The sequence below is a fragment of the Gavia stellata genome, chromosome 1, assembly GCF_030936135.1.
Source record: "Gavia stellata isolate bGavSte3 chromosome 1, bGavSte3.hap2, whole genome shotgun sequence".
In the NCBI taxonomy this organism is placed as follows: Eukaryota; Metazoa; Chordata; class Aves; order Gaviiformes; family Gaviidae; genus Gavia; species Gavia stellata.
In genome coordinates this window covers 69,144,416-69,155,524 of record NC_082594.1, presented here as the reverse complement: position 1 = coordinate 69,155,524, position 11,109 = coordinate 69,144,416, and the positions used below count along the sequence as shown (strand labels likewise).

The window sequence follows — 11,109 nt, the reverse complement described above, 5'->3', positions numbered from 1 at the left end:
CTGCAAACTACAGGAGAGTCAGAGAAGAAAGACAGCATGGATGCTTCAGCTGTCTGTCATCTAAAGCTTACAAGAAGTTCCCAAAGTGTGGATCATGGCAACACCATTCTTTACCCTTCACTTCTTTCTTAACTCTGGGTGTATTTCCTAATCTTTCACTTAAAGTCCCCATTGCGTGATGGACCAGTGTCCAGGGAAGGCAGCCCAGCACGATCCTGCTCCCTGCAGGAACGCTTCCAGGGAGGCTGCTTTTTGCTGAAGTGGCCAAATTGAACAAACATGTTAGTCACTTCTCCTCTGCACGCACAGATACGTGCTAGCCTAACACGCTCCAAAAACTCAGCTTTCCCTTAGGTTTTGGAGCGCTTGCTCTCAGCAGAATCCTTGCCAGTTTAATCAACTTAAACTGGTGTGTTTCCTCAGTAGAAGGCCCTTTATTTCAAATACGGAATGATCATATTCTGAGTCAAGCACACACTCTTTTGCACAGTTGGAAAACACCTATTCCTAGAAGAGTATTTCCCTTTTGTGTCCTATCAAAAAGTGTATAGAATTTGGCAACGTTTGAACCATGCTGATAATTTCCATCATTTCCCAGAATTTACAACAACTGGGAATTCAGTTGTTGTAACCTGCTGAATAAGGAAGAATGAAAAAAGTGCTGTAAATAAATACCATCTCTCCCCTCCCTAGGCCTTCGTAAGCTGTGTCCATTCCTGCAGCCTGACTCAGTCCAGCAGCCTTCTGTGCCTTGCAGGCTCACAACAGAGTCTACAATCTCTCTCTTGTGGATTCTCTAAGAAAAAAAAAAGTAAATCTTTTTTCCATTACATTGCACTGCATGCTGAAGTTTTCCACCATGTGCTGGGGTCTGGCCAGGATAGCGTTAACTTTCTTTATAACAACAGGTTTGGTGCTGTGTTTTAGGTTTGTGACTAAACCAGCACTGATAACATATGGATGTTTTCACTGTTGCTGACCAGTGTTTGCACAACATCAACATCTGTTGCCCACGCTACCCCCTCAGCAGGTAGGCTGGGGGCTGGCAAGAAGTTGGAAGGGGACACAGGTGGGACAGCTGACCCCAGCTAACCAATATTCCATACCATATAATGTCTTGCTCAGCAATAAAAGCTGGGAAAAGGAAGAAGGGAGTGAGGGTTTTATCTTCCAGGGTAGCCATTGCTCAGTGCCTGGCTGGGCATCAGTCTTCCTTAGGGGAGATAGTGAGTGGCCTTTGCATCACTTGGGTTTTTTTCCTTCTTTCCTTCACTTATTAAACTGCTCTTACCTCAGCCCTCAAGTTTGCTCACTTTTGCTCTTCCTATTTTCTCCCCTGTCCCACTGGGGTAGGGAGGAGTGAGCAGTTGTGAGGGTACTTATCTGCTGGTGGGGGTCAACCCACCACAAAGCAATAGCTCTGAGGGGAGGGCACCCTCCTTCTTGCAGAGGGGTCCACCTGACTTGAAGTGCAGCAGTTGCAATGATGCAAAAGTACATGCAATAAGCTACAAGGAAAGCAAGCAGGTATGAGCCATCACAGGTTTGGGCAAACAGAGGAAAACTATTTAAAAAAAACCCCTGTCAAATATGTGGAGTGCTTCAAAGTTAACTACATTTACAAAATTAATTTCCTTTGATTATTCCTGTCCCAAAACACAGACAAAACTGCACCGCCTCCCAGCCTTTCCATTCTGCTGTGCAGACAGCACAGAGCGCTTTACATCATCATCATCCCCAGCCATCCTGGCATTGACATCATGTAACCTCTCCACCAAGAGAGAAGAGCAGCCATTGTTCATTGTGGCTCCCTACAGAACAGGAACAGCTTGGCCATGGTCCAGCACTTCATGTTTCAAGACCGATGCTGCCGCAACCCCCAGTTTGCGGGTGCCAGCCAGGCAAGTCCATCAGTCAGACTGACAGGGCAGTCCTGCCTGCTTTGCTGGTAATACCACTAAGGTAGCCCTTCTGTCAAAGCGTAGAAGTACTACTGCTGTGCCCCCACAGCCACTCTCATACACTCCCACCCAAGTCTAGATGAAGATCTCTCTCTCCAGATCAAGTGTCTTCATCAACAGTCTTAAATATATATTTTGTTATTCGGGGGGGGGGGGGGGGGGGGGCTTCATTCCCTTTAAGTTCCTACTTGTAACATAAACACGTTGGAATGGGGGATTGGGCACTTTTACCCCAGGACTGTTTCCCGGATGGAAGATGTAGGTTTCCTTGCTCAAAAGAGTTTTCTCTGCAGTGGGGTGGACAGAGCCCAGACTGTGGTACTTAAGGCCACCCCACAGTTCACTGTGGCTTCACGTTTTGGACCTTCCAGCTGCTTCAGCCATGGCATGGACCAAGGCATTCAGAGGATCCCCTTCCTGCTGAAGAGCATGTCAGAAACTAGGGAAAACATTGCAAAAATATTCCAGGCTGTAAACAGCAACAAAACAAGGTGGACAAGAAGTTGTTGCCATGTTTGCTATTATGGAATAGGCAAGTGAGGGAACGAAGAGGACTGGGAAAAGGAATAGAGAACCACAGTCTGTTTTTTGCAAGAAATACAAATTGTTATTTCAGAAAAACCTCCCTGTTGATACGGAATCACACTGAGGAACCTTCTGCCATATGAAAGGAGCCCTGCTTTTGTCCAGAGCTACCGCTGCTGTTTCTGGTACCTCTAGGGATTCAGAGTCACAAATCAGGCATTCCCTTCTCCTGCCACTTGCACAAGGAAATGTTCACAACAAAGAAACTATGGATTTGTACTGGCTACGTTCCCACTGATTTCAGGGAGGGGATGCATGCGTGTTAGGGCTAGTGATGTTGAGCACACACTTCCCTTGCTATTAACAAAGCATCTTCTTCCTGTGGACAGGTCTTCTCTGATCAGCCTCTAACAAACTTCAAGGACTTCTTGGCCTCAAGTAGCATTAAACTCGATACTAATAAAAGCCTGCAGACTAGCTCAATCCATCACACTAATCAAAGCCCTGTTTCACCCTCTGTAGCCTGTTCTCTAAGCCTAATGAATTTATACAGTTGGGTTCCTGTCTTCCCCCCTTCCCTTGCCTCTTCTTTTCTTCTTCTTCTTCTCCTCTTTTCTCTCAATTTTGAAACTCAATTCCAACCCTATCTGACAGAAGTGGAAGTTTTTTCAAATATATTACGTTTCTAAGTTTCTTGAAAAAATAGATGACCAAGAGACATGCATAAACGCCCAGAGGGTGGTGAGTTCAATAGCTACTAAACTTGCCAGAGTCTATATAGGTTAGAGAAACTGCAAACACCCCAGGCACAGGAAGACTGTCAGATCATGATTTCGCCACATAACAAAAAAATCTAACCTAAAGATAGACATGAGGCTTCTCTAGAATATATATTCATGGAACTACTTAAAGTAAATTAGGTCTGCAGGCCCCACTGTAGCTTATCTGTAGACCAGCAATGTGGTTTACAATGCTTCTGAGCAGCCTACCCGTAGAAATAAAGCAACAGTACATCACGTATAAAATAAAAACCAACTGTGGACCTCACGCTGTGGTAACTTCCAACAGCAAGTGCGGTCCTCCTTGCGAGGTTCAAGGAATCCACAGCAGTGGATGCCTTGCACACCTCTCCTTCTAGAAGACTTATCTCACTTGCCAGCACCAAACTGGCCAGTTCACCACAGACCTCCGCTACTTTGCATATTCCCTACTGAGAGAGGAGGACTTGCATCTAACACTGGGCGAGCTGCCCATTTGTGCGGATCACTGTGACTAAATAGGCACCTCAAGCCTGGTCATGTCAGTTTTACCTTGTCTGCCTGACCAGATGACAGCAAAAAATCCCAATTCTCAAATTTCCTGGGGAAAAAAAAAACCCAAAACCAGTATGTTGTGTTCAGGTGTGGAAATGAGAACATGGCTTGGCAGCATTTACTCCTGAGTCCTACGTTTCCAAGCATTCAGTAGCGTATTCCACCACCCTCCATCAAAAGTGGCTCTTCTGGAGAGGTAGCAGCTGTTTCTCACCTGTGGTTCCCTGCAAACTTGATGCCTTCTTTCTCCTGAGACACATACCCTAGATGAGAGCAGAGAGCTCCAACATGCAAACCCTCATCTGCCTTCTTGAAGGCTCAGTTCAGACCAGACCAAACTTGAAATTACCTCAGACTTTCAGTCTTAACCACCAGCAGACTCTGTTTTATCACCCACAATTCATGCCTTTTGAATTAGCTAGAAGGCTAATCACCAGCTTCAAACACAAAGGGCAACAGCTGCCTCGGCTGCTGTTTCTGGAAGATGCTATTTAGAAAGAATACAGGAACTGAACCAGGAACCTCTGAAACAAAAGCTAGGAACAGTACAAGGAAAGCAGCAAATCAATACAGTCTGCCACTCAGGCCCAGTGGGAAGCATGCCACATACTCATGGATGGGTTGTATTGGTATCAGCCATTTGCCCTCTCTCTGATCTGCTCCTTTTATAAAGGAGGTCAGGCTGTGAAGTAACCTAAAAAGCTTTTAAATTCATAAATGTAGCATCCAAATGTTCAGACTTCCTGGGGGATTTTTTTTTTTTTTTTTGAAAATGCACATTTTGTGCTAGTCTCCAGAAGCATGCTCGTTCCAGTACAGTTTATGTATTTTGCACTGAAGTAATTGGATTAAATAAAAAACAGTCCTGGAAGTAACAGCTGGTACCCACAACTCCCACTTATTCTCAATGGCTGCTCTAAATGCCGGACTAGGGTTGCATCCTTGTGCACCGCCTCTTCACAGATACTTTGGCATCCAACGGCACAATTCGCATGAGGAGTAAAATATAAGGAGAAAGAACACCTTCCCCCAAATACAATCTAGAGCTTAAGGGTTAAAAACTCCATGCTGGGAGCTGATTAACAGTTCTCACCACAGAACTATTAAAGCAGTGGGCACTACTTTCACATACATCCAGCTGTGGTTTTGAGTATAGGGAGAGGCTGTGCTTTGTTAGTCTATCAGTAATGATAGGTTACAGGCACATCTGGAGCATGCACACCACGGTGTACTTTTCAGGCAATTTAATATGGAATAAATGCCCAGATCAAGTACCTAGAAAAAGGCTTCAAACAAAAAGCAGACCTCAAGCTGCTCAGCTGTGAAAAGATGGAGGTAATGTGTAATACCTAAAATCCTACCTCTAAGTCCAGACAGGAAAATGCTCCCTGGCTCCATCTTAGCTGTATGGCAGATTTCCACTGGAAGAAAACCTGCGCATGTGAGCAGTGAATAAACCATTTCGTCTTAAAAAGATCACTGCAGCCCCAGTCCAAGCAGGGCACACAAATGAACACAGCAGCCCCATCATTGCTGGAGTCCTAGGGAACCTTACCAGACAGACTGGATGAGACTCCAAGCCTTGCAAGCACCGGGAGGGCTCTGGCGGATGGCATGCTCGGACAAGGGGGCCTAAATAGCATACTGCTCCCAGAGTCCTCCCTGGGTCTGGGAGTCAAGTCATTGCTACAGGTAACTCCCACTTTGACCATCAGCCTAAAGACACTCGAAAGCTAATGAAACATCAAGCTTTAATGAGATAAAGTCAAGTCACTTTGCTTGATGAGATTTCGGATTTTCAATTTTAAGTGGCACTAAGCCAAAATACCTTTTAAAAACTCTCTGCCAATCTCCCCTCCTAGGTACCCAGTCTTAGGTATTAAAAATAAAGGGGAACTATTGAAAATAAGGGGAATTGGGTTTTTTTTGTTTGTGGTGTTGGTTTTTTTTGTTAAGATGACAGGCATAGTTATCAAAGTTGAAAGCATTTACTAGCAATTCAGTAACTGCTTAAAATAGAAACATTTCCTCCGTTAGGGAGGCTGCAAGTTAGACTCTATGGTTTAAAGAAAATCTTATACTCCTGCATCACTATCAACTACCTGAACTGGAATAATTCATGATGTTTTTTTCCAATCTATTTCAGACATCCTGCAGCTCTTCCTATATATCTGTTAAGTGACAAGGAATGAAAGACCAATGTTATTAACTTTGAGCCAATTATTTACAGACTATAAATGCACAGATGTGTAATGCCAGAGAAGTGCCCACACTGAAACCCTGAAACTAGTAATTAGAAGTTTCAATATTTTATTAAAATAGCATATTCAACCACTGTAACCAATAATACATTAACTTTATTCCCAGAGTACGCACAACACAGTAGTGATTCAAAATATCCTTATCCATGGTAATCAATGAAAATATCTCAAATTCAAGTGTACAACTAAAACTAAAGCTTTGAAAAAATCTCTCCCTTAAAGAATACATAAAGCTTTCATACAGAATTCTTTTAAACTCCTCTATACTTAGATGTCAGTGTCTCTCACCTGACAATACCACTAGCTTTTTTCTTATGCATAGTAGAACATCTCATATTTTATAGTACCCATTTTATAAATAAATTGGCATTTTCCATCCCATTTGTGTTTATCTTCAGCTTCACAAAGAAACCAGTAAATAAAACTGTCAAGGACAGTCACAACAAAATGATCTCACAGCAAGATATAAAACTTGAAGATACTAAAAGATGCTTCTACTCTATTTTACATAAAAAGACAGATTTAAAAAGTGCAAGGCAAGATTTGCAGGGGAAGGGGAATATTTGTTTGTTATTTTTAGGCACATCCACTTCTTTAAAGCAAGCTTCAGAATGAAATTCCAGTTTGTTCTTCATGATACCTGTTTCAAAGTCTCTCTCAAAAAAAAAACAAGAAGAAAAAAAATTACATCCGTCAAATGTCAAGCAGGGAATTTCCTGTCCAACTAATAGTCTTCAGTTATGTCTTGTTCTTCCTTTTTTCATCCTTGCGGGTTTTGGTTTGGGAATATACTGATTATTCGCCTGATACTCAAGTTCTTTACGGAAGTAATGAATTGCTTTATTCAAACCTTCTTCCAATGGCACCTGTTCCCAAAAGTGAGGAGAGAATCATATCACTCTAAGTTCACATCAGCTCTTTTCACAATGGTATCTTTTTTAATACAGCTATCAAAAGACTGCTAGGAAGTCTCATTCTTAGCCAATATAAGTATCAACAGCACCACATACTGGTTACATCTCTGCACTGCTAATGCATGTTAGCTTTTAAACATCAGGTATATTTTCTGACATAGTAAGTCAAAAAACCCAACAAATTTAAATCTCATCAGATGGTTATGATTGGTCTGTTTAGTGTCAAAACAGACTTACATAATTCATAATACATTGAAAGAGATAAGCACACAGAAATTCAAGCCCCTTCTGTTTTGAATGATTAAAGATCCTCTTTTGCAGAATCTTACAGTATGGTGTATACCACAGAAAGGTATAAAGCTGGTGGGGTTTTTTTTAGTTTTTATTTCTTCAGTGCTTCACTGATGTACAGAAAAAGGGATATATATTATCATCCAGTATCTCATTTGATATTCTTAAATCTGATACAAATAATTGTAACTCTTCATGTTCTATGCCTGTATTTAAACACTATGATTTGTACACAGGAACAACAAATACTACCCACTTTTCTCAGGAGCCATATGCTCTGACATGCTTGCTGATACCACCATCAATACAGAGGGATAAAACAGCAGCACAAAAAATACTTGCTTTGATGTACCAACACTGTACTGCTACTTCAGAGTAAGTTTTGGTACTGACTGTGCCAAACACAGAAGGTCAGAAGTATAAAAGGTAACTGTTTTAAACCTTTTGTGATTGCACTACCTGCCATCGTCGTCGTGCTTTCAGGCATAGTCTATTAATACCTGGTGCCTCTATGAATCCTTTCAGAAGGGTTTGGAGCTACCTTTTTCTATTAATAGGTTTACATTTACTAGATAGGTTCACATGTTTCCTGAAAAGATTTTTGCCTGCAAATTTAAAAAAGCCAACAAACCACTGTGCTCGCTAGAATGGGGAGCTGGCTGAGAAAGTCACACCCTTTCTGGGGATTAAGTAGACCTTACCTCCCCAAACTAACTAGCTCTTATCATCAGCTATGCCTGGTTATACACTTGCAGTTAACTTCACCAAAAAGGTTGAAAAAGGAAAAAACAGCAACCACAGGCATTTTGCATTTCTTCCATATTAGCTTTGCCGAACAACCACAATCTTGACATCACCTCAGATGGCTGGTAACTAACCTTTAGAGGTAGACAGACATTATTGTGGGTGGCGAGACGTTAGACTAACTCTGAGCACATTTCGAGCTTATCAACACACAGAACAAGCTCTGAACACCTCTACCTATGATACCTGGAGTCCAAAATAAGGGCTTCTTATTCTGGTTTACTTCAGTCCACCAGAAAATAAAATTAAAAAAAAAAATAAATTAGAACATGACATCTCTCTCTGGCTGGCTTCTGTTTTTCCCCAAGTTTCACATATTTCCCTTCAAACAAACTCTAAAAACCAGAACACTTTTCTGGTGCTCCAATTTATCCCTAATAATCCAAACAAACTTTTTGGTTACAATGATGTTACAGATAATCTTAAAAATAGTGTTGCTCCAAAGATTTTTCTAACAATATTTTAATAAAATAAGAGCAATTTTTTCCTTCCATAATGCATGTTACCACAGCAAAACAGGAATAAGAATTGCAGCAACAGCAAATTCATTAGCTCCCATAACTATGTACCACGTATTTCAAAGGATTCATCGGGCTCACAGAAAGGTAGATACTTCATAATATGCATGTGAAAAAGTTAAAATGCCTGTCCTAAAAATGTTTTTTTCTACTTAAGTCTATTACAAATGCTAATGCTAATATGCTCTTCTGTATGGCACAGGCCATACAATCTTACCCAGCAGTTCCTGAATCGTGAGCTAGGGCAACATACAAGAGACAGCCTTTTAAACTACTGTCCTGGAGATTGTGTGAAGCAGATATTCTGATAACTGAAACGTATTGTTACCATGTGGTCCTCCCCCCCCCACCTCTGTCTCCCTGTGTTTTTGCACACAACAACAGTAATAGATCTGCACATACCACAGGTTCCCAGCCAAGCAATAACTTGGCTTTTCTGATGTCAGGTTTTCGTTTCTGAGGGTCATCCTGTGCTTCTGAGAGAAACTGGATTTCACTCCCACTGCCTATTAAACAAGAGGCTATGCATTATCATCCGCAATTCACTATGCTTTGCATTTACATCTTTCCTCTCTATTGAAGCATCAAGTCTTTCTGCAGCTTTCTGCTTCATAATTCTACCACTGAAATGCTTTCCACAGACACAGCTCCATGGCATGCAACAGCTGGTGAACCAGCTGTTCCACAGCAACATGGATTCACAAAGCATTTCACAAAGTTTTCAGCATGGATTCACAAAAAGGAAGTTATGCTTGACCAGTCTAATAATCTTCTACGATGAAATGACTGCCTCAGTAGCTAAGGACAGAGCAGTGGCTATCATCTACCTTGACTTCAGTGTGGCTTTTAATTTGTCTCCTATAACACCCTTATTGAGGGCTGGATGAGTGACAGTGAGGTGGATTGAAAACCAGCTGCATGGCCGTGATTAGTGACACAAAGTCTAGTTGGAGGCTGGTAACTAGTGGTGTACCCCAGGGGTCAATACTGAGTTGCTGATACACCAGAGGGCTGTACTGTCATCCAGGGAGACCTGGAGAAAGGAGGCTGGAGAAATGGGCTGACAGGAACCTCAACAAGTTCAACAAGGAGAAATGCAAAGCCCTGCACCTGGGGAGGAACAACCCCAAGGCACCAGTACATGCTGGGGGCCAACCAGCTGGAAAGCAGGTTGGCAGGAAAGGACCTGGGAGTCCTGGTGGACACCAAGTTGAACATGAGCCAGCAACGCGCTCTTGCCGCAAAGGCGGCAAATGGTATCCTGGCCTGCAGTAGGAGGAGTGCTACCAGCAGGTCAAGGGAGATGATGATCTCCCTCTACTCAGCACTGGCGAGATACATCTGGAGGGCTGGGTCCAGTTCTGGGCTCCCTAGTACAAGAGAGACATGGACATACTGGAGAGAGTACAGTGAATGGCTACTGAGATGATTAAGGGACTGGAGCATCTCTGCTATGAGGACAGGCTGAGAGAGCTGGGACTGTTCTGCCTGGAGAAGAGAAGGCTCAGGGGGATTTTATCCATGTGTATAAATGCCTGATGGGGGGAGTAAAGAAAAGGGAGCCAGGCTCTTTTCAGTGGTGCTCACTGACAGGAGCAGAGGCAATGAGCACAAACTGAAACACAGAAGGCTCCCTCTGAACATCAGGAAACACTATTTTACTGTGAGGGTGACCCAGCACTGGCACAGGTTTCCCAGTGAAGCTGTGGAGTCTCCATCCTTGGAGATACTCAGGGTTTGGACTGAATGACCTCCAGAAGTGCCTGCCAAGCTCAACCATTCTGTGATTCTGTTAGCACTTTTGTATTGTAAAAGGACTTCAATTCCTCTTTGCCCATACTCTCCAGTACGATTTAAATAGCCAACAGTACTTGCCTTTCCTCATGACAATACACAGAAGCAGGGCAATTTCTCTAACCAAATCTAGCAAATAGTTTACATGCCATGTTACTGTGGGATTTTACGGATGTAAAACTAAACTGCCTCTTTGGGCAGACTGAAACAGATCAAGTTGTTTGTGAACAGACAGACAAATGGAGGTAACAATTACTCTATGTGCCTGATGGGTTTGGTGCTGTGATTTTCAATTTCCTTCCCTGATCTGTGGATTCTTAGATGTTTTCCAGAGGAGATAGTCCTCTATTAGAAATATCACATGCAGCAGCTTCTGTACTGTATGTTTGAACTTGTCTCTTTCAGATCCCTCAGAAGCACTGCTGGAATCTACAGACTAAAAACTCAGCTAATGGCATTAGTATGTTTCATTTCATTAGGAAGCCGCATTAGAAGACTAAGCCTTTTGCTTCCATTCTTGAGAGCTCTGATTTGCTATAGGTATCAGAGCAAGAATGAAGAGAAAGCCACAATGTTTTCTTCCCAGCTACACACAAGGGAGGTGCTGACATCCCTTGCAAGAGTCGCTGGTAGATCAGTGAAAAGTAGAGAAAGACTGTCACCACAGCACGAGGTTTTTAATGGTTGAGAAGGAGAACAGCCTGCATAATTGTGAAGAACCACCCTGC

At 42.6% G+C, this 11,109-nt stretch overlaps 1 protein-coding gene across 7 annotated transcripts in view; it reads right to left on the bottom strand.

Moving 5' to 3' along the window:
* Positions 1 to 6,160: 6,160 nt before the first annotated feature.
* UXS1 (UDP-glucuronate decarboxylase 1) overlaps positions 6,161 to 11,109 on the bottom strand; it is a 68,921-nt gene continuing 63,972 nt past the window's right edge. For 3 of the 7 annotated variants that reach the window (XM_059815776.1, XM_059815782.1, XM_059815824.1), the window contains exons 14-15: positions 8,990 to 9,093; positions 6,161 to 6,926 (exon numbers count right to left, since the gene is read on the bottom strand). In XM_059815776.1, the coding sequence (XP_059671759.1) occupies positions 6,795 to 6,926; positions 8,990 to 9,093 (236 nt within the window). In that variant the 3' untranslated portion in view covers positions 6,161 to 6,794. The remainder of the gene's footprint in view (positions 6,927 to 8,989; positions 9,094 to 11,109) is intronic. The other 4 variants (XM_059815790.1, XM_059815797.1, XM_059815806.1 and 1 more) reach the window with 2 other exon arrangements.